Source organism: Nyctereutes procyonoides, unplaced genomic scaffold, assembly GCF_905146905.1.
Source record: "Nyctereutes procyonoides isolate TBG_1078 unplaced genomic scaffold, NYPRO_anot_genome, whole genome shotgun sequence".
NCBI classification, from domain to species: Eukaryota; Metazoa; Chordata; class Mammalia; order Carnivora; family Canidae; genus Nyctereutes; species Nyctereutes procyonoides.
This window is the reverse complement of record NW_026575135.1, coordinates 47,919,287-47,943,231: the sequence shown is the minus strand read 5'-3', so window position 1 is coordinate 47,943,231 and position 23,945 is coordinate 47,919,287. Positions and strand designations below refer to the sequence as shown.

The following is a 23,945-nucleotide window of genomic DNA, read 5'->3' as shown; positions in this document are numbered from 1 at the left end:
AATGATATTTAGTTGTCATTTTCACCATAGATTAAAATACACTCCCCCCTCCCCAATTTGGTAAATAGTCTATCTGCCATAAATTTTGGTGTGGGTAAAACGTAGAAAATGCCATATGCATGTGTACCAGCTGCTTAAACATAATGGTTAGGTCACACCTTGAGTCTTGAGATGATCATCAATTCTCTAAATCCATGGGTTCCTGTTTCTGAATATTTTACCTAGTCTTTAGAAAGGTAGAAGTTCTCATACACCAGGCCAGGCAGTGGCTTTGGGAAAGTCAAGTGTTGAGTAGTAATTGTGGCACTTACTAACTTCAGGTGACCAGAGGTTTCTTTGGTAACCTTTATAAGAGACTATACTGATCTAGGTTATAGATACCTAGGGAAGAATTCCAGAGCTAATTGCAAAGCATTTTATTAAACAGAGGACAATACAAGTACTTAGAGGCAAATGCCTTCCTAGAAGACTTTAAGGCCCTGAGGTGGTGGTGAGGGCAAGACATTTAGAATATGCCACACAGAACAGATGCAGCGTCTGTTTAAACGTAATGGTTAGCCTTGGCCCCCTGTCATAGCTTGAGTCTGGAAATAATCGCTGATTTTTTAAATCCACAGGGTCCTGTTTCGGAATATTTAGCCTAATGTACTATGCTACAGGGCATTTGGAGTACTCTGAGCTATTACTTGCAAATTCAGATTCCAAATGAGAAAAGAATTCTAGGAGGAAAAGTAAGCTGTCATATTATACAAGGTTTGAATGAAGATGCAAACCTAAAATATATTGTGAGATGAAGGATCAGAAGAAAAAGAAGCCACTTAGGTGTCTCTAATGCTTAATTAGGAACTCATCTAAAAAAGATGAGCCATTAAATGGCTAAGTCAGACTTCAAATTGAGTTATTGACTTCGCCTTTCTTAATTTTTTCTTACTGTTTACACATATAACACTCTTTTTAAAGACATTTAAATTTGTAATGTAGGATTTAGTTGGTGCAATTAACATTGAAATTCTGTGTTCACACATAAAATAGAGCTGATCTGGTGGTCAGTTAGGATTGTCACTTCTATTTTTCTTTTGTGGTGGTAATCCACATTTACATCCGCAAATGTTTCTCCCCCCATTCTGAACACTTTCAGTAACAATGGTACACCAGAAATATCCTCTTCCTATCTTGCTTGTCACTTATTTGGTATCACTTATTTGTCATTTAGTGTATCCATTCAGCCTACAAAGTATTGGAAATCATGCCAGGAACTTCAAAATTTTTAAACTGTGGATTATAATTATATGGTAGAGGAAATTGAGAAAGGACAGTTTCACTTAAGACCACATGTATATAGAGTATTACAGATGAAATAAAAACTTTTGGATAAAAGTCATGGAACACCTGAGCCTCAGCTTTATGCCTTAATGATGCATGTCCTAAGGCCATCTTTGGGATGAGGAAATGGGAGGGAAGGGGGGGACAAAGTTGTGTACTTGAGAGAATAGCCTGCTATATCCTCACTTGGCTGATTTGTATAGTTCATGTACATCTGTGGTATCCCAGACCAAGTTTCACAAAACTCTTACAGTGAACTTTTACAATTTAGTAAAAGAGAAATACTCAAACTAAATCTTCCTTCGTTTAAATAGTCTCTGGATGATTTTTCTAATTTGGTTGGAATTGGTTGGATTAGTTGTGCTGAAGGTGTTACTCAGTTTTAAGTTTTACTTTTTAGTTAGTGCTGTGCTAGGTGCTTTAATGCTAGATGCATTATCCCATTTGATCCTCAGGACAATTAGGGAACTATATTTTTGCTCCTATTTTATAGAAGGTGAAACCAAGTAGGGGATTTTATTTTATTTTTTAGAGATTTTTAAAAATTTTAAGTAATTTCTACATCCAACATGGGGCTCAAACTTAAAACCCCAGAGATCAAAAGTCACATGCTCTACACTGAGCCAATCAGATGCTTCCTTGAGTAGGAGGATTTTCAAATAAGATCACAATAGCCAGGGAAAAGTAGAGCTGGAGATTCAAATTCAGATCTGTGTGGTTTGGTAATGTTTGAACTCTTACCTAATAACCCGTGCTACCTCCTTTGTTATGAAGCTAGACTCTTGATGAAACTATTGTGTCTAATTAGTAGCATTTCTCACTTTTCAGCATTTACTGACAAATGTTTTTATGATTACTTATTTTATAGGAACTGAAAGATGTGGGCCATCGTGATCAGATGGCTGCAGCCAGAGGAATCTTGCAGAAAAACGTTCCAATCCTCTATACTGCATCCCAGGCGTGCCTACAGCACCCTGATGTTGCAGCCTATAAGGCTAACAGAGACCTGATATATAAGCAGCTGCAGCAAGCGGTCACAGGCATTTCCAATGCAGCCCAAGCCACTGCATCAGATGATGCTTCCCAGCACCAGGGTGGAGGAGGAGGAGAACTGGCATATGCGCTCAATAATTTTGATGTAAGTTATACTTGGGAGGAAACTTCAGGTTCTTGACCATAGCCCAAAGTTAAGAGATTTCTAGGGAAATGTGATCATGGTTTCTTAAGAAAATTCATTTCCTATTTAGATTTGAGGCAATCTGTATGTCAAAAAGAAATTTTAGAAATCATCAGTCTACTTGATGTTGATTTGGCTTACAACATCTTTTTTCCCCTCTTTTTGTTTTTCTTTTCTGTTGAACTTCTGAATTCCTTTATGAAAATTGTTTCCTGTGGGGTTATTATCTGTTGAGAATATGAGTTTAGTTCATTTCACCCAAGATTTTAACCTTTTGGCAAATGTAAAGCTTTGGGAGATAGAGGCAGAGTGGATGGAGAGACTATCCTCCAGGAGTTCACAGTCTAGTGGGTTTTTCCCAGACGTTTTAATTGATGATGACAGAAGTATTGTAATGTTAATCTTACTTGTCTGCCTAGATGTAATTCTCAATGATTAAATTGTAGTAATATATAAAATTTAATCAGGTAGAAGCAAATATGGACATAAAGTACTCTCAGCATAATTTCATATAGTTATCTTTTATAGCTGATGCCCTGGATCTGTTCTGCATATATGTTCTCTGTATACTCTGCTATATATCAACTCTAATCTTAATTTTCTTGGTGGGTTTTTATTTATTTTTTTATTTTCTATTTTTTTTTTTTAAACTTCTACCCACAGTGCCTCATGGCCTCCAGTAGATGGCAGCAATTTAAGATTTCTTTTTTTAATTTTGTTTTCTTTTATACCAACTGTTGGGTTACTCTTTTTTTTGGGGGGGGGTTGACATAAGAGAAAATTGCCTTCCACGTGGCCAGCGTCTTCTCATAAGTAGGGATGCTTTGAAGCAGAGAATCTATATAATGGAGTGCATTTTGTTTTTAACAGTTTTCCTTGGCTTTATCTTTTCTTTTGTCTCACCCTTTACTTTGGCTTGGGTAAAGGGTGATCATTGCAGATATACATGACTGATTTAAGACTTCATAAATGTACATGTACATTTGTGGTATCCCAGACCAAGTTTCACAAAACTCTTACAGTGAACTTTTACAATTTAGTAAAAGAGAAATACTCAAACTAAATCTTCCTTCGTTTAAATAGTCTCTGAATTTTTCTAATTTGGTTGGAATTGGTTGGATTAGTTGTGCTGAAGGTGTTACTCAGTTTTAAGTTTTACTTTTTAGTTAGTGCTGTGCTAGGTGCTTTAATGCTAGATGCATTATCCCATTTGATCCTCAGGACAATTAGGGAACTATATTTTTGCTCCTATTTTATAGAAGGTGAAACCAAGTATGGGGATTTTATTTTGTTTTTTAGAGATTTTTTTTTAATTTTTTATTTATTTATGATAGTCACAGAGAGAGAGAGAGAGAGGCGCAGAGACATAGGCAGAGGGAGAAGCAGGCTCCATGCACCGGGAGCCCGATGTGGGATTCGATCCCGGGTCTCCAGGATCGCGCCCTGGGCCAAAGGCAGGCGCCAAACCGCTGCGCCACCCAGGGATCTCTTTTTTAGAGATTTTTATAAATCATAAAGATAATGTTAATTCTGCAGACCCTGATGTTAGACCTGACTTTTTACCCTGAAGCCTTAAACCTTAAATGACTTTATAGTAAACTCTTATCCTGCATTTTAAGATGTATTGGCACTTTTACCCACCTCACCTCAAATTTGGCAGTCTTAGGTATGCCTCTTTGAAGGCATTTAGTATTACATTTTGCCCTAAACTTAAGTAGTAACTGTCAGAGACTACTTAACCTCTTGGGGCTAGAGTGAGACTTCATAAAATGAGGGGGTTGGACAAAACGATTACAGGCCCATTGGAGCTCAATGACTGTTTTAGGATTCTATGACCATTCATTCCTCAGTCCTATTGGTCAGAAGGCATTGTAGACTGAATTTTGAGCAGAGAATTCTTGTAATAACTTAATCTGGTAAGAAAAATGGTCAGCTAAAATGTAGGTTAATCATGAACTCAAAGCATTGAATGTTCAGTTTTGAAACTGAGGGTTGTTGGGAATGGAAAGAAGAAATGTATACTTAATGGAAAAGGGCAAGCTTTTTTTAAAGAAAAAACTTGGTTTTTGAAATCAGTAAGAATAGTCCCTATAAAGAAAAATTGAAGGCAGAGTATTTGCATAGACATTTGCCAGTGTGAGGATAAATTGTATTAAATGGAAAAATTGGAGCGAGGCTGTCCCAGGGGTATTGATGTTTGACCTTGTACCTGAAGCTTGCTTGTGACCTGACCTCACTCATCACTGATAAAGCTGGATTTAAGTGAAATCGGGAGTGAAGAGGAGACAGCAAGGATTTATTCTTACTGGGGCAGTTATATCTCACAGAATGGCTTTTTTGGGACGGATTGCCATCATCTCTTAAAGTTCACCTGGAAGTCTTTAAGTGAAGAGAGCCCCTTATTTAGATATAACAGGATAAATATGAGACTGCATTGTTTTAAAAGTATGATGAGATGTGTAAGATGAGGAAAATAGTAGAATTGATTAAATGCATTCCGTTCTGAAACTTATAGAAATCAGTGTTGTGGTTTTTTTTGCTGTGAAACAGTTCTGCTAATGTCGTTTTTATACTCTATATGTAGAAAAGAGAACTAACTTCTTTTCCTTGCAATTCTCATGTGGTAACTTTACTCCTACTGTATAGGCTGACCTGAGATGTTCAGATTCAGTAGTGTGAACATTATTTTTATGCGTATTTGTGTTTGCATATGTGATATATCTTACCGAGGCCCCATTCAGGTGGATAATACTACTTCCAGTGCCTTCTTTGAGAAGTGATCTACCATAGGCAAAATTGTGCAACTGTCGTCTACCAAGATGTATAACTTTCTTTTTAGGCATTGGAATTTTCGTATTAAATCTTGATATTCCTGATCAACACTATGGTTACCTTTAGTAATGGAGGGAACAGAGATTAACCCTAAGATTCAATAACATTTTCTCTGCAGAAACAAATCATTGTGGACCCCTTGAGCTTCAGCGAGGAGCGCTTTAGACCTTCCCTGGAGGAACGTCTAGAAAGTATCATTAGTGGGGCCGCCCTGATGGCTGACTCATCTTGCACACGTGATGACCGGCGTGAGAGAATTGTGGCAGAGTGTAATGCTGTCCGTCAGGCCCTGCAGGACCTGCTCTCAGAATACATGGGCAATGTGAGTATCAGAACTTTTCTTTGAAGTGAGAGTTTTCTGTAACAAATGCTAAATCTGCAATGTTTTAACTAAAAGTGGCAAATATGCTCTTCGTTCCTTGATTGTTTGGGATGGGGCAAAATTTTCAAGGATTGTAAGAAAAAGGGGCTTTCTATGTTCCCCTTTCTTCCCAGCTTTTTATATGGAAAAATTTTAAACTTGCAAAAACCCTACAATGTGTACCCATCTATTTTTTTTTTTTTTTAAGATTTTATTTATTTATTCATGAGAGACAGAGAGAGGCAGAGACACAGGCAGAGGGAGAAGTAGGCTGCATGCGGGAGCTCGATGTGGGGGACTCCATCTCGGATTTCGAGGATCATGCCCTGGGCTGAAGGTGGTGCTAATCCGCTGAGCCACCCAGGCTGCCCCCATCTATTCTTTTTTTTTTTTTTAATTAAGATTTTATTTATTCATTCATTCATTAGAAACACACAGCGAGAGAGAGGGAGAGGCAGAGACACAGGCAGAGGGAGAAGCAGGCTCCATGCAGGGAGCCCGACGCGGGACTCGATCCTGGGTCTCCAGGATCATGCCCTGGGCTGAAGGTGGCGCTAAACCACTGAGCCACCCAGACTGCCCCTCCCATCTATTCTTTATCTAGATTCACCAGTTAACACTTAGATACATGTGCACATTTGTGTGTACACATGAATGGTGTATTTGTATACATATATACATAACCTCTTTTTCCATTAAACATTTGGTTGTAAGTTGCAGACATTGTGTTGCTTCAATTCTAAATACTTCAGCACCCATGTCCTAAGGATAATGACGTTCAGTATCCCTAAAATTTCATTATTACATGTAGGCGTCCATCTAATTTTGGGCAGAAGGGAATGCTGAAAATATTTATAGTTGGTAGTTTTTTTCATGAACCATATAGAATGTCAAAAGAGGTAATTACCAACTAGAGCTATATTAGGCAGACTGAGTAGTGATTTTGAATTTTTAAGGTTTGTGCTTAAACACCAGTCCTTTAAAAACTTTTTTTTCTTTTTCTTTTTTTTTTTATTATTATTTATTTATGATAGGCACACAGTGAGAGAGAGAGGCAGAGACACAGGCAGAGGGAGAAGCAGGCTCCATGCACCAGGAGCCCGATGTGGGATTCGATCCCGGGTCTCCAGGATCGCGCCCTGGGCCAAAGGCAGGCGCCAAACCGCTGCGCCACCCAGGGATCCCTAAAAACTTTTTTTTCTGTAGATGTTACTGCACTTGTTGATTTTTATCTCTCGTCATTACCTTCCTTTTTCTTTCCCTAATACTTCTGCCATTCCGGTTATTTAATGCTTAGAGTTACTGTAATTTAGACCTTGTACCTAATATTTACTGTCACAGAAAAGGAGTACGTTAAATAAAATTTATATAAAATTATTTTAAAGGGAAGAGAACAATACAAACTAGTTCTCACTAGTGATTTTTGTCTCTTTAATGCTCTTCAAGGAAAGATGTTAGTACTTTCTCATTTATTCATTTGTCATACATCGTATTCACATATAAGCCTGTGTAAGTGAGTATAATGGTGAGTCATGATGGAATTCCTACGGTGAAGATGAACGCCTTAGTATGTTTATCTTTTTTCTACCATATTGTGAAATTAGTGAAGCATATTGAATTTCTTTAAGCCATAGCCATGTTTTGATCATATGCAGTCTACCTCAGAAAATTGCAATTAGAGGCTTAGTTAAATCAAATGGAAAAAGCAGTTGATAAGTCAGAGTGATAATATGGGGCACATTTAAAAATCCGTACCTAAGCTTGAAAATCAGAAAATATAAAAAATGGATAATTTGAAGAATGGTTCATGATCTCAGAGTTTTAAACAGGGAAGCAAAGGACTCAGGGTATGTGTGTGGGTCAGTTATCTGCTATCACATGTAGTACTGGAGTAGTATAAAAATAAAAAATGTAGTTATGAGTAGGAAATCTCTTTGGTTGGGAAGGATATGTGATAAATTTCTTCATATTGTTCTATAGGAGAGCTTCCTAACCATTTTGCATTTGAGAGCTTCTTAATGATCTCTTGAGTCTTAGGGTTGGTTGGGTCTTGGCCTAGTCATCACTCGTCATGAGTAACCTTCTGGCTTCTTTCCAGAGTGTCATACAAATACTGTTTTGAGTTTGTGGCACAGATGTAAAGTTAAGGCAGGAAGCATTCATTTATACTTGAAGAGATGGAGACCATAACACCACCCTTCTGTATCATTTATTATGTAAAAAAGCTAGAACAAAGATCTTTGTCTGAAATTTAAAGATTATGGTGGAGGTTTTGAAAGAAATTATCTTGAGATTCAGAATATATTATATTTTATCTTATTTTTTTAAAGATTTTATTTATTCATGAGAGACAGAGAGAGGCAGAGTTATAGAGGGAGAAGCAGGCTCCCTGTGGGGAGCCCGATGTGGGACTCCATCCCAGGACCCCAGGATCACGCCCTGAGCTGAAGGCAGGCATTCAACCACTGAACCACGCAGGCATCCCCAGATGATATTTTAGAAGATGGTCTCTGGATCTTTCTTAAAGAGATAAAAATATTTAGTTCCCTTGTATTGACTCACGTAATGCTGAACAAGTTAGATGCTGTCAAAAATGATAGAATGAAGATAAAGCCAGGGAGGAGGGCAATGAAGCACGCTTGAAAGCTGAGAACATCATAGGGTCTGCAAGAAGCAGAAGCAACTAAGGTTAGATTTTTCCTCATTTAGGAAGCTTTCAAAAGCTTTTAGAGCCTTTAATGACAACCAGAGCTTAACCAGCAGTGTTTGCCTATTGCTGATTTCATAACTGAGTGTCAGATGTAAAGTAGAGTGCTGGGCACTGAGTAAGAGTAGGAATGAGGCAGTGATCTTTTCCTTCTAATACAGGATCTCTACAGAGTATTTATGGGGCGTGCCATCATACTACTAAAATGCCATGGGGATTGCGTGGACGATGAGGTTATTTCTAGCTGGGAAACCTGAGGCGTCTTTAGAGAGGATTTATTTTACCTTTTTTTTTTATTAAGATTTATTTATTCGTGAGAGACACCGAGTGAGTGAGTGAGTGAGAGAGAGAGAGAGAGAGAGAGAGAGAGAGAGAGAGGTAGAGACACAGGCAGAGGGAGAAGCAGGCTCTATGCAGGGAGCCTGACGTGGGACTTGATCCCGGGACTCCAGGATCACAACCAGGCCAAAGGCAGGTGCTAAACCACTGAGTCACACGAGCTGCCCTGTTTTACATTCTTTAGGGTCAGCTCTACCTTGATTTTTAAGAAATGGCTCACTTTAAGTTTTGATTATTTCTCTTAAAGTCATACAAAAAATTATGTGGGAAATTAAGACAATCTGGCGTAAGTAAAATTGGTTCAGTACATGGAACTTTTTTTTTTAAAGATTTATTTATTCATGAGAGACAGAGACAGAGACACAGGCTGAGGGAGAAGCAGGCTCCCTGCAGGGAGCCGGATATGGGACTCCATCCCAGAACCCCAGGATCACACCCTGAGCCTAAGGCTGCTCAACTGCTGAGCCACCCAGGCATCCCTGTCTGCTTTTGCTGTATAGATCAGTTTGCAGTTTCTGGAGTTTCATATAAGTTTAATAATTCAGTATGTACTTCAGTCTGGTTCTTTACTGTTACATCATTATCTTGAGATTCATCCATGATGTTGCCTTTTTTTTTTTTAAGATTTTATTTATTTATTCATGTGAGACAGAGAAAGAGAGAGAGGCACAGAGACATAGGCAGAGGGAGAAGCCGGGTCCATGTAGAGAGCCTGACGTGGGACTCGATCCTGGATCCTGGGATCACACCCTGAGCTGAAGGCAGATGCTCCACCACTGAGCCACCCTCTTCCAACGTCTTTAAAACCTAACCTGCTCTTGTTCAAGGCCCATATTTTTCCCCCTCCATCTGTTTGCTGAAGGCTATTTGAAACTGGACCATCCTGTTTTATTCCTTTGGTGTTTGAAGTTTTGTACCTAAGTTTTGACTTCCTTGAATTGTTACTCAATTATATTTTCTTTATTCATATAATTTTACAACTATGTTTAAGCTTGTAAAAGACAGGAGCTGGGGTGCCTGGATTGAATGGGTGTGGAGTCTACTTAAAATATTCTTTCTTGAGAGACACCTAACTGTGGGAAATGAACAAGGGGTAGTGGAAAGGGAGGTGGGGGGGGTTGGGGTGACTGGGTGACAGGCACTGAGGGGGGCGCTTGACAGGATGAGCACTGGGTGCTATGCTCTATGTTGGCAAATTGAACTCTAATAAAAAAATTTAAAAATATATTAAAAAAATTTTCTTTCTCCCTTGCTCTTTGCCCCTCCCCTCTCCCCTCTAAAATGAATAAATGATGAGTTCTTTAAAAAATATTTTCAGGGGCTGGTATAATACTAGAAAAGATATTGAGTAAGTGATTGCTTTATAGACTAACTCATGCTGACTTCGGATGAATAAAACGAACTATGCATATTCATGGTGCTGGGATATTAGTAGAAAAAAAAGATGCTTGCTGCCTCACATTCTAGAAGGTTATAGGCAACGATGCCATGGGCACTTTACCACTACTTCTGCCCATCTCTCAGTGTAGGATGACGTTTGTAGAAAAATTTAAACCACTTACTCTGAAATAAGCAGTGGGGGAAATGGTGTCCTAGGTTATAGTAGAGTTAAATTTGTTTCATCAGGTGAGAGCCAAACTGCCTTTTAAGTGGCTTCAAGGTCCAGGAGGCCAACAGCCTTAATGCTCCTGCTTGCATTGTGGTTTAGAGTTGGAGGTTACTCTGGCCTGTATTGCTAACTTACTGTACTGAGAGCTAAGAGATATTGATGTTAAAAGTAATGCATTTGACCCCTACTTACTGAACATTATGGAAATGCCTCAGATGCATGACAATAGAGGTCTTTTGACATTCAGTGGATCTTTGTAAGTTCTGTAAGTGACTTCCACATTTCCTTGGAATGAAATGTGATTGTGGTTAAGTTTAATTTGTTCCTGCTCTGTCAGCTTGAGGTTACTCCTGGGAGAGTTGTAGAGAAAAAAAAAAACAGCTTGGATGAGTGTCTAATCTTAAAAACTTAAAAGTGAATAGATTGAAATTAAAAGGAAATGTAATTGAATTTGTTTTTTTTTTTTTTAATTTTTATTTATTTATGATAGTCACACACACACAGAGAGAGAGGCAGAGACACAGGCAGAGGGAGAAACAGGCTCCATGCAGTGGGATTTGATCCCGGGTCTCCAGGATCGCGCCCTGGTCCAAAGGCAGGCGCTAAACTGCTGCGCCACCCAGGGATCCCTGTAATTGAATTTGGAAAAAAAAAATTACCACTTTGTTTATTTTTTCATAATTGAAAGTCATACATACGTATGCATTAAATTACTGAACCACCACTATTGTTAACATTTAAGAATATACATTCCCTTTCTTATGTGTATCGTTTTTAGTTTTAAAATAGTCTTAGTCCTTTTAATGTTCTCTGGTCTATAAACAAATTTTTTTTTTATAAACAAAATATTATATAATTAGGGTTCAAACCATTATGTTAATGGGTTAAAACAGACAGATTAATGTGTTAAAATTTTTCTTTCTTAAATACATGGCTGACTTTGAGTGCAGTTGTGTGTTAGAATGTTCTCTGAAGTTATTTCAATGCCAGTGAAAAACGTTCTGAAGAGCATTGTACTTTATGTAGGTGAATTCTACATTTCACACTCTTCCTCCTGCTGAAGGATATGCTGATCATCATGTGTTCCTTTCTTCTTTTATTAGAACATGCACCTTTTTTTTTTTTTTTTTTTGGTAAAGATTTATTTATGTGGCGGAGAGTGCAAGTAAGAGAGCACGAGCCAGGGGAGAGGCAGTGAGAAGAAGGTTCCCCAGAGAGCAGGAAACCGGAAGTGGGGCTCATTTCTAGGACCCTGGATCATGACCTGAGCTGAAGGCAAGCTGCTTAACCCACTGAGCCACCCAGGCGCAGGAGCACATGCTTTGGATTTTCCCAATGGTAGAATTCACTGTGACCATGCTTGTTTGTTTTTGTTATCACACTCATCTTCAAACCCTCTGACCTCTCAAAAAATAAACAAAACTCCTCCTCCCTATCCCTTATACCCCAGATCTGAAAATACTTAACACGGTATCTGAAGTAACAGAAGACCGCCAGTCTTTGAAACATTCTGTTTGGTCTTGGCCAGTTCATGGTACATGTGTTGACTGACTGAAGTGAGGACTTAGAATTGGTGAGAAAAAGCTTTGGGCTTGAGCTTGAGTAGCTCTGGCTCTGTGCCCTCTGGTGTGGTAGGTAGCCAGTAGCCAGATGTGGCTATCAAGTACCTAAATAGGACTAATTTAAACTGAGATGTGCTATAAGTATAAACTACTTCCCATATTTCAAAGACCGAGTACATAAAAAAGTATGTAAAATATCTCAATATCATAATATTTTGGATATATTGGGTTGAATATAATCTCTTCTTAAAATTATTTTTTTTTACCTGTTTCTTTTTATTTACAGCTACTAGAAAATTTAAAATTATATATGTAGTTTTTGGTTGGTCACATTATGTATCTCTTCAGTAGTTCTGATTACTGGATAACTTAACCAGCTGAGTACATAAAAGTTTAACATCAACCTCATTGAATGTCCAAAAGTGGTACCATATCCATACATGGTAGCTATCGTAGCTTGTATTTTTTTTATACCTAAAAGTATAGTTTCAGACAGAAGAAGATTGGTACAACTTAGAACCTGGCAAGGATGCTTTTGCTTGAAGATAAATTTTATCTTTGTTCTTTGTTCTCAGGCCAAACCCAAAACACTGGATGCAGTGGTATTAGGATCCTAAAAGAGGAATGCAATAACTTGGGCATTTTTTGGGTACTGTACTGCGTATATATTTGAGGGGTTGATTATGTTAATATAGCAGGCATAAAATTTTTATTTGATTTGGATAATAGTTTGATATGGAATGTATGAATAGGATGCAGTTAATATTCACTTTCAAAGATATATTGTTACTTTAGTGAAGGGAAGCACTTAATTTAGATGCTAATCTCTTCTCAGTTTTGCAAATGCCTTCCCGGAATCACTTTAGCCTAGCTTGAGCTTCCCAGCCTTTGGTGTCTTTGAAGAGCTTGTTACTACATTATTTTGTAGCTGCATTTCTTATTTTCAAAATTAGAATAGCTTACTTTTTTTCTGATTATAATTCTAAATTCATTGTATGTCACATGTAATCCTACCACCTATTTTTGGTGTCCAGCTTTACAGCTTCATTGTGCATATGTGTGTATGTATACACATATCTATTTTATTTTTTTTCATATCTTTTATTTTTACCACTTTTATTAACAATAAAAGTAAGGAATATCTATACTATTATACTGTATACCACAGGCCAGCCATTGTCCTAAAAGACACATATTACTGCCTATTTTACTGCCTTTTAATAAGTGTATAAGTTGTTTTTTGTTTTTTGTTTAATTTTTGTTTATTTATGATAGTCACACAGAGAGAGAGGGGGGGGGGCAGAGACACAGGCAGAGGGAGAAGCAGGCTCCATGCACCGGGAGCCCGATGTGGGATTCGATCCCGGGTCTCCAGGATCGTGCCCCGGGCCAAAGGCAGGCGCCAAACCGCTGCGCCACCCAGGAATCCCTATAAGTTGTTATTTGCTCAAAAATACATACACATACAGCTGAGATCTCTGACCTGAAAGTCTGGGCTCTTAATACTTTAATCATTGTGTGTGCATCTTTACTACAGCAAATGTGATTTTACATCATCCTCTTTAATGGCTACGGAGCTTTCCACTGTATTGCTTTATAAACGACTGTTCTGAAATTAAATACTCCACCCTAAATAAGATAAACCCAGGTCTGGTATAGCTGCTTGAAGTGAGCCAAACAGGAAAGCTTTTTACAGTGTCCTCCCAAGCCAGGCTTTCTGATGTGACTTGAGTGTCATAGATGTTTCATTTGGCTCTGTGATGTACAGCTATGCAGCTGAGTTTTGTTATACAACATGCTGTGATTTCCATCTTGGTTTGAACCTTTGGGTTTCGTATAATATGATCTCACCTGTATTGCTAGTCCATAATTCTGTAGCTGTGCTTGGATATGATTTTATTGATTTGTTAGTGTAAGCTTTTCTGTGAGCTGCCCAGCATATTTGAGAGAATTTAAACATAAATAGATGTTGCATTGAATGCAAAATTTGAGCACGTTGTAGGACTTGTTTCTATTGATGGAGCAGCATTTATTTAATTTGGAAATCTAGTTGTCAAACATTGTGTGATTTTTTTTTTTTTCTTCTGCCCATGGAAGGCAAGAGGTTTAAAAGACCTTCTTAACTCTGAGGAGGACCTCTCCCCAAGATATATTTTGTGTTGCTTTTTAAGAGGTTCATGGTTCTTCCTGTGTGTGCTACTCTAGTGTTATGAATTGCAGTATTTAACAGGCAAGTTTTTAACCTTTTATATACAGAAAGACACATGTTTATGTATTGAATGAAATGGTGCTGGTCTAATGGAACAGTAGTGGAATGGTCTCTTGAGATTGGGATGATGGAGTAGATATGGAAGCCTGCCCAGTGTCAGGCTGCAGATCAAGTTTTAGCCTCTGTTAGACTATCTTTGGTATTTACCTTATGTTCTTCAGATGGGTAGGCTTGAAAAGATTTTATATCAAAAAATGTTTTTGTATTAAAAAGTTAAATCTCTAAATATATCACTGTTAGTAATTGTCGTTAGGTGGCGGGTTGACAGCCGGTATAAATTTTCTTCTCTATTTTCCCCACAGTTTCTGGACAGTGTTACAGAAAAACTTTAAAAGTAAACTTAGATCCTTTAGTCCCATACCTCTCTTGGATTTTTGGTTTTAAAAAAATGATTTTATTTATTTTTTTAAAATATTTATTTATTTTAGAGAGAGCATGTGTGTGTGCACAAGTGGGAGGAGCAGGGAAAGGGAAAGAGAATCCCAAGGAGACTCTGTGCCGAACACAGAGCCTGATGTGGGACTCAATCCTAGGACCCTGAGACCGTGATCTGAACAGAAACAAATTCTGTTCGGTTTTGGCCTGAGCAGTATTGGTCCGTGGTGTTCAACCAGCTGTGCCATCCAGGCGCCCCTAAAGATTTTATGTAGTCTCTACACCCAATGTGGGGCTCAAACCCCATGTCCCTGAGACCAAGAGTCGTAAGCTCCACCATGTATATATATTATATATATTTTACATATATTTTGAAACAGAGACCGAGAGCGAGCAAGTGAGCATGAGTAAAGGGAAGGAGTGGTTTCCCTGCTGAGCAGGGAGCCTGTTGTGGTGCTTGATTCTAGGACCCTGGGATCATGACCTGAGTCAAAGACAGACATGTAACCAACTGAGCCACCAGGTAGCTCGCTCTTTCTTTCTTTCTTTCTTTCTTTCTTTCTTTCTTTCTTTCTTTCTTTCTTTCTTTCTTTCTTTCTTTCTTTCTTTCTTTCTTTTTCTTTCTTTCTTTCTTTCTTTCTTTCTTTCTTTCTTTCTCTCTCTCTCTCTTCTCTTTTCTTTTCTCTCTTTTCTCTTCTTTCTTTCTTCTTTCTTTCTTTCTTTCTTTCTTTCTTTCTTTCTTTCTTTCTTTCTTTCTTTCTTTCTCTCCTTCCTTCCTTCCTTCCTTCCTTCCTTCCTTCCTTCCTTCCTTCTCTTCTCTTCTCTTCTCTTCTCTTCTCTTCTCTTCTCTTCTCTCTCTCTCTTCATCTCTCTCTTCTCTCTTCTTTCTCTCCTTCCTTTCCTTTCTTTCCCCTCCCTCCCTCCCTCCCTCCCTTCTTTCCTTCCCCCCCCCCCTTTTTTAAAGATTTTATTTATTTATTCATGAGAGACAGAGAAAGAGGCAGAGACACGGGCAGAGGGAGAAGCAGGCTCCATGCAGGGAGCCTGACGTGGGATTCGATCCTGGGACTCCAGGGTCATGCCCTGGGCCGAAGGCAGGCGCCAAACCACTGAGCCACCCAGGGATCCCAGCTATTTCTAGTTTAATTAAAACTTAATATGACCAAGGAACATATTTTGCATAATTTCATTTCTTTAAGTTGTTTATTAAAATTTGTTTTATGAGCCAGTGCTACTTTTGTGAATGTTCTATCTGTATTTGGAAAGAATAGGTGAATTTTGCTCTTGTCGGATGCAGTGATTTTTTGTTTTTAAATATTTTATTTATTTATTCATGAGAGAGAGAGAGAAAGAGAGAGAGAGAGGTGCAGAGACACAGGCAGAGGGATAAGCAGGCTCCATGCAGGGAGCCCAATGCGGGACTCGATCCCGGGACTCCAGGATCACACCCTGGGCCAACGGCAGGTGCTAAACTGCTGAGCCACCCAGGGATCTCTGGATGGAGTGATTTATAAATGTCTATTAGATCCAGTTGGTTGATGGTGTTGGTTGATCCAGTTGGTTCAATTCTTCTATACATTGCTTATCTCTCTCTCTACCCCACCCTGCCTCGCTGTCTGTCTGTCCGTCTATCTATCTATCTATCTATCTATCTATCTATCAGCTTGCTCTTAAGGATTACTGAGAGAGGAGTGTTGCAGTGTACAGCTCTAATTGTGGATTTGGCCATTTCTCATTTCAGTTCTCAGATTGCTACTCTGTGCGTTCTGTCCACGGATTTAAGTGTAGTCAGTGTGATAGAGTGGATTGCGTTTATTCATTCTTAACCAGAGAACTAAAACCCAGCCACCTATTTTCAACTTGGTGGGGATAACTTGGGCACAATAATACCCAAGTAAAGACAAGACTAGAGCCAAGGCTTCTGGGTTTTAGTCCAGGGCTACTCCTGTTGGTACTTTTCAGTGATGCCATAGACCGTGGGCAATAAGATGATGTTTCCAGAAAATAGAATTTATTAAGCTTGATCAATTAACTTCCCTAGAGCTCTTTCCTAATGGTAAAACAGATTTGTTAATGGCTGCCTTTCCACCTGGCCTGTTAAAAGGCACAGAGAGCCAAACAAGACCAAGTAAAATGATGATGATGGGATAATGGGTGGTGATATTGCAAAAATATCAAAATTCCTTGAAACAAAAGAATGGTAAATGAAGCATAGCCACAAACAAGGTAAACCAGGATCTGCATCTGCGGAGACTGAGGGTGTTCTTTCTTGTAAAGAGTGGCAGGTCCTTCTTGACTTTGTGTGACAACTCCATTCCTTGCTGTTTTTTTTTTTTTTTTTCCTATAGCAAAGAGTTGCAGTGGCACCACTCCATCCTCTTTCGTTCAGGCTTTTATTTTATTTTATTTTATTTTATTTATTTTATTTTATTATATATATTCTCATGAATGAATAAAAATATATAAAAACTATATATTATATATATATATATATATTTTATTTATTCATGAGAGACACACACACAGAGAGAGAGAGAGGCAGAGACACAGGCAGAGGGAGAAGCAGGCTCCTTGCAGGGAGCCTGATGTGGGACTCAATCCTGGGATCACGACCTGAGTCAAAGGCAGACGCTCAACCACTGAGCCTCCAGGTGCCCCGAAAATTGGCATTGTTTTACAGATTTTATTTATTTCGGGGAGAGAGAACACAAGGAGCGTGTGCGTGCACAAGTAAGGGGGTGGGGCCGAGGGAGAAGCAGACTCCCCACTGAGCAGGGTGCCTGCCTGTGGACTAGATACCAGGACCCTGGGATCTTAACCTGAGTCAAAGGCAGATGTGTAACTGACTGAGCCATCTAGGGGCTGGCAAGTTAGCATTGTTTTAGTTATATTTGTAATACTTCCTTTTCCCTCCCTTATCCCTTTTGGCCCAAAAAGTAGGATTTACTTTGGGCAAAATTGTCATGTGTTGATAATAAGAAATTCATTTAAAATATTGTAACTGTTTAAACATAGCAAACTAGGTGTTTTGGGAGGCTACCTATTTATTTTATCTAGAATACCCATATGTGACAAATGTAAAATTAAAGCTTATCAATTGTAACTTTCTACCTTAATGTTTTCTGTCCATTGATCTCAATTTTTTTTTCTTAAATTACATGTTTTAGAGGACTTAGGTAGTTAATAAAAACTCTTGGGTTTGCAAACCGCCCTTGCCAGAGACAGGTATTTATAGATAGCCTTTTGTACCAGGAAATTTCCTTATCTCTCATTTCAGGCTTTTTTGAAAGTTACTTTTGTTTTCATATTTCTTAGTCATAAAATAAAAGGGTTGGAAGTCTGTGGAATGTGATATTTTCTTCTCTGAGTGAATGTCCTTATTCTTTGTTTATTTTGGGTTGAATCTGTGTTCATATCTGATGACTGCTAAGTAAGTGCTGGACAGTCACTAAATAGCTTATTTATTTTAAAGTGCAATATTGGATATCTAGAACTGAAGACTGCTAGAATTGATTTTGTTTGGTCATTCTCTGAAAATGGCCCTGGGACCTTTTCATAACGGCATGATTTGGAGACATACTGTACGAAAGATACGTTCTTTCATTGATTTATTCTAAAACAACATCTGGGCAGTAAATTGTCTTACAAGTGTTATTTTCCGATGTGTTGAAATGATTGGCCTCCTGTTTTGGTTTTACTCCAGTTGCGGATTGTCTGACTTTTGGTTTTGTAAGAAATTTGCATTTTGTAATTGTCTACCAAATAGAATGCAGTGTAGCATCTTATTTCAAAGCTTCCTTGCTAATTGTCCTTAAAATTTAATACCAGAGCATACTTGTCCTGAATTACTTCTTTCTACTTTGAGGGAGAATTATTGGTTTTGTAGATTCAGATATGAAACTGCTATTCTAGGAATGAAAAGATTTATGTTTTGGCTTGCCCTTGTTTTGTGTCTATTTGAACATTGCTTATTATTCCTTGGTATATTCAGTAACCTGAAATACTGTTATAAGAAAAATGATAAATATTTGACCAGTGATACCCAATTATAATCTTTAAAGCTCATAATAATAAATATACTTGTTGCCAGGAAGCAGAACGTATTTGTTTATCTTGTCTTTTTTTTTTTTTTTGAAGATTCTCTACTATGAAAAATAGATAAGGCCATTATATATGGGAAAATAGTCTGGCTATAAAAAATTGGTTCATATATATGGTTGGTGACTTCTGTCGTGATTAAATTATCCCCTTTTGTCTCCCCCTCCCCCCTGCCTTTTCAAAGCAGGTCTTTCTTAGACTATTAAAATTTCTTAATTGATAGAATGGACTCAGTGTTAGGAGGACATTTGTTGAGTTTTCTTTTTTTAAAACAGTATTAAATTTTACAGCATTTAGTACAAAATGCAATTTTAAAACTGGAAATTTCTTTTTTTTTAACCTTTTTTTTTTTTTTTTCCTTATATGAGAGACACAGAGGCAGAGACACAGGCAGAGGGAGAAGAAGGCTCCATGCAGGTACCTGATATGGTACGCTCTGGACCCAAGACAGGCACCCAACTGAGCCACCCAGGCATCCCTAAAACTGGAAATTTCTCATCAGTATTTTTAAAAACTGACTCCATTGGCTATTTCTTTGATATCTACAGCTCTTTCATTTTGGCAAACTCTAGAAGCTAGAATGAAACTAATTTTTTTGACTAGGGTTTCCCAAGCCAGTGCAGAATTACCATTTTCTTAAAACCACTCAGAATCAAGAATTATAGTAGTTATAGGGTATGATGATAAACATCAGTAACTATATATATTTTTTTTTTAATTTTTTTAATTTTTTTTTTTCTAATTTTTATTTATTTATGATAGTCAGAGAGAGAGAGAGAGAGAGAGAGAGAGAGGCAGAGACACAGGCAGAGGGAGAAGCAGGCTCCATGCACCAGGAGCCCGACGTGGGATTCGATCCCGGGTCTCCAGGATCGCGCCCTGGGCCAAAGGCAGGCGCCAAACTGCTGCGCCACCCAGGGATCCCAACTATATATTTTTTTATTTGAGGCATTGGTCAAGTGATAGTTGATAGTTCCTTTGACTCCCAAGAGTTGACAAGATTTTAATATCTAGATATGAACATAGATGTATGGGGAATGGTATGTGTAGGATAATCCCTTATTAAATGACCCAGCGTTGTGGATTTAAAATATTCCAGCAATAAAATAATAGTATCACAGATGGGATGCTTGGATGGTTCAATGGTTGAGCATCTGCCTTCGGCTCAGGGCGTGATCCTGGGATCCAGGATGAGTCCTACATGGGGCTCCCTGTGTGGCAAGCCTGCTTCTCCCTCTGCCTGCGTCTCTGCCTCTCTCTCTCTCTCTCTGTCTGTGTGTCTCTCTCATGAATAAATAAATAAATCTTTTAAAAAAATAGTATCACAGATGAAACAAGAAAGCAAAGAGTTGATGATTGTTAAAGGCTGGTGATATTACATAAGGAAGTTCATTGACTATTCTCAGTCCTTTTGAATATGTTTGGAAAATCCTATAGTAAGTTAAAAAAGAAAGACATAGCATCATCATTATGGTTATTGAGTAGGCCAGGATAATATAATAACTTGTCTAAGGACATATTCCCTACCATGTGTTTAGCCCTTCTGAGGGCATCTGTTTGTCTTGTAAAATCTAGAAGGCCTTGTTTATCCCATCTTACTCCCCTTCTCTGTCCCCCAGTTCATAGTTTGGCCTATGTTGTCTCTTAGGCCAGTTAGGTTCTCTTAAGAATTTGTATGGGAAAATAATGAGAAAATGATACAATTAGTAAATGGGAACTGAAATAAGAAATTATGATTTAGGTAGAGTTATGAAGGGTCATGGCACGGTGACTTTGTGGTTGAGCAGCAGCTATGAATTAGGCTGCACAGAGGATAAGAGTTTCGTGATCTAGTCCCACATTGGGCTCCCTTCCAGGAGCCTGCTTCTCCCTCAGCCTATGTCTCTGTCTCGTTCTGTGTGTCTCTCATGAACAAATAAGTAAAATCTTAAAAAAAAAAAAATTTCTTACTGAGGAGTTGCCACAATACAGCCATTGGGTGGCTTAAACACTGTTTTGTTGGCCAGCATGATTTCAGAGTCCTTGCTTTTGCTGTTGATTATGAAGACATGGTTTACAGCTAGAGAAAGAAAGCCTTGCCTGAATATAAACATCCTGTCTACTATTATCTTTCTCTGTTTTTCCTTTTTTAGTACTCTTTCTTGGGCAAAAATAAGAATGAAGAGATCTGGCTTAGAAGAGATAACTGGTGCAATGGAGTTTAAAAAAACGAAAATGAAATTGTTTTATTATTATAAAGCACCGGAGCAAGTATAAAACTATATTAAATAGGATATACAAAGACAGAAAGACAAGGTTGACATTGATTGGCATTGAGTGGGTGAAGGGAGAAACAACAATAGATGTAGAATGAGGAGTAAATTAGTTTGCAGGGGATGGCGAATCTCTGGGCTTGGTGGAATGAAGAGGTATTAAAGAATCATTTTATGAGCAAGACTGACTAGAAACCATCCTGTTTTCCTCTGTTAGTGGGTGGCTCACTCACATTGTCAGAGGTCTTGGGAAATGTTTGCTTTTTCCCCTTTAATTTATTCCTGCGTAGCAAGTTACTGTTCAGACTCTAGATTAGGGGCTTGTGGAGAGAGGTGTTTTGGTCATATTGTTATTTTCATATTATAACATCTTCAGTTGGCAGCTTTTTTGTAGGGTGGATTTAGCCTTTGATAGGTTTCCTCAGGCCTAAGAATGAGCTGCTAAAGTAAAAAGGAAACTATTCCATTTAGCCTCTAGACAGTGACACATTAAGGACTAATGACTGCCAAAAGGAAATGTCAAACGCTAAGCTAGTCTACTTTCTTTGGCAGCTGAGAATCCGGTGAATCAACAGTTTTAGGGGGTGTATATTTAATGTGGGTGGAGGAAGAGAGTGTCTAACATTCTTTAAGGCCCTGTTTGGCACTCTTGGACTTGGTACCAGTTTCTACTTTTCTAAACTCAAAGGCACATGCTATAGAATAAGGGTAGCTACTTTTCATATAGGTAATAGAACATTTTGAAATGTGTTTGTGGACTTTTTTTCCCCCGAAGATTTTATTTATTTGAGATAGAGAGCGACAGAGCACAAGCAGGGGAGAGCAGAGGGGGAGGAAGAAGCAGTCTCCCCATGGAGCAGGGAGCCCCAAGTGGGGCTTGATCCCAGGACCCTGGCATCATGACCTGAGAGGAAAGTAGGCAAAGCCCACGCTTTACTGATAAAGCCACTCAGGTGCCCTTGGGCTTTGTTTTTATGTATTTTTATCTAATTGTTGATAGCTGGCTGAAATGTGTTGGATTTGTGTGAGGGAAAATACTTTGGGGGTTTTGATTGCTTTTGTACCCTTTATCACAAACAGGAATTATTTGAAGAGTCTTTTTTTTTTAAAGATTTTATTTATTTATTCATGAGATCATCATTACATGATCATTAGCATGGATTAGGAGCCAAGGAAATTTGTGTGTCCTGTATGAAGTAAAGAATGCCTCCCCCACCCCCCCGCCCCGAAATGGGGTCCATGTTGGTTATTGCTATCAAAATGACACTGGTTATATTAGCCTACATTGTGCACAAAGTTGGCCTTTTTAATCTCCTGGCTTTGTATTGAATACAGTAATGGCCTGTAATTTTGTGTGGCTATTTCATTTAAGGGTTTTTGAATCAAAAGTAGTTAAAAAACTCAGAACATGTATCACTTCAATTCACTATTCTTCATTTTTATTTTCTCTTTGAAAAGTGGTAGATCTGTGCAATATGCATATTATTAGTCCTTAAATGATTATTTATTTATTTATTTATAAAGATTTTATTCATTCACAAGAGAGAGAGAGAGAGAGAGGCAGAGACATAGACATAGGCAGAGAAGCAGGCCCACAAGGAACCCAACGCTGGACTGGATGTCGAACCTTGGGATCATGCCCTGAGCCGGAGGCAGATGCTCAACCACTGCGCTACCCAGGCATCCCAATTAATCATGTTTTAAATACTTTGGATTTTTCACTTGAAGATTGTGCATATAATCACCTAGAATTTGATTATACAATTTTAAGGACTCTGAAAATGAATCAGGTTTTTTATTAATGACATAATTTTCTTAGTCTTTCTTTCTTTCTTTCTTTCTTTCTTTCTTTCTTTCTTTCTTTCTTTCTTTCTTTCTTTCTTTCTTTCTTTCTTTCTTTCTTTCTTCCTTCCTTCCTTCCTTCCTTCCTTCCTTCCTTCCTTCCTTCCTTCCTTCCTTCCTTCCTTCCTTTCTTTCTTTCATCAGAGGAATATGATGGACTGGGGGAGGGATTTTGATTGAATAATGGTGCTAATATCTTACAGCTGTATTCTAGGCCTGCTTGAACTTGAAAGAATTAAAAAAAGTTGTAGTAGAGGTTATAATGGAAATGGCCTATTTTAACCAACGTTAATTACTTTGTTTACCTGTAATAGATTTTTGCTCTTACTGCTCTGGGGTAGTGCTTGTAGCTGAATAGCATGTATTTTCAGGTCATATCATGCATACTTTTACTGATTTTTGTGGTGCCCCTCCCCAACCAGCATGGCTTATCCTGTAGGGTTGCTGTTGCCCGACAGAACTAAGCTGTGAGTCTAACTTTGGTGAACCCCAGAGTTCCTTTTGGTGAAGGAACTTTTCTTTTGATGAAGTGTAGGCCAAAGGCCAAAGTTAGCAGTCTCCTTATAGCTTTCAGTGATTCTCAGGCTTTATCATAGAAGTTTGTTCAGTTTTTTTTTTTTTTAAGATTTTATTTACTTATTCATGAGACACACACACACAGAGGCAAAGACACAGACAGAGGGAGAAGCTGTCTCCATGCAGGGAGCCTGACGTGAGACTTGATCCCGGGTCTCCAGGATCATGCCCTGGGTGAAAGGCAGGCACCAAACCACTGAGCTACCCAGGGATCTCCTGTTCAGTTTTATTATAGAAACCAACAACAGTTTTACAAGCAGAAAGAAAGTCTCACCTCATTCTGTATGTAGTACAAAATTACAGCTACTAGCAAGAGCTCATGTTAACTGTAATGAACTTTTCCCAGGCTTTTTCCATTAATGTTAATTTGCTATATGTAGTTCATTCCTTTTATCAACTGGTCCTTGCTACCAGACCAAACTATAAAAGGCAATAGAAACGAATTAGTATGATGGAAAGAATTTAATTCTTCTTAAGTATTTTCTGCAACTAGGGAAGAAACTGAAAGCATTTCCTTTTTAGCTTCATAATTTATTAAAATGTTAATTGAAAAAGTCAAATGTGATCCCCTTTCCTCACTTTTTACTTTTGCTTTATTTGAGGATATTTGCATTCTCTGTCTT

At 38.3% G+C, this 23,945-nt stretch overlaps 1 protein-coding gene across 1 annotated transcript in view; it reads left to right on the top strand.

Annotated features, from left to right (window-relative positions):
• Nucleotides 1–23,945, top strand: part of CTNNA1 (catenin alpha 1) — a 183,902-nt gene that overhangs the window by 65,929 nt on the left and 94,028 nt on the right. Inside the window, exons 6-7 of the mRNA XM_055301731.1 lie at nt 2,192–2,461; nt 5,451–5,654. Of these exons, the coding sequence (XP_055157706.1) occupies nt 2,192–2,461; nt 5,451–5,654 (474 nt within the window). The remainder of the gene's footprint in view (nt 1–2,191; nt 2,462–5,450; nt 5,655–23,945) is intronic.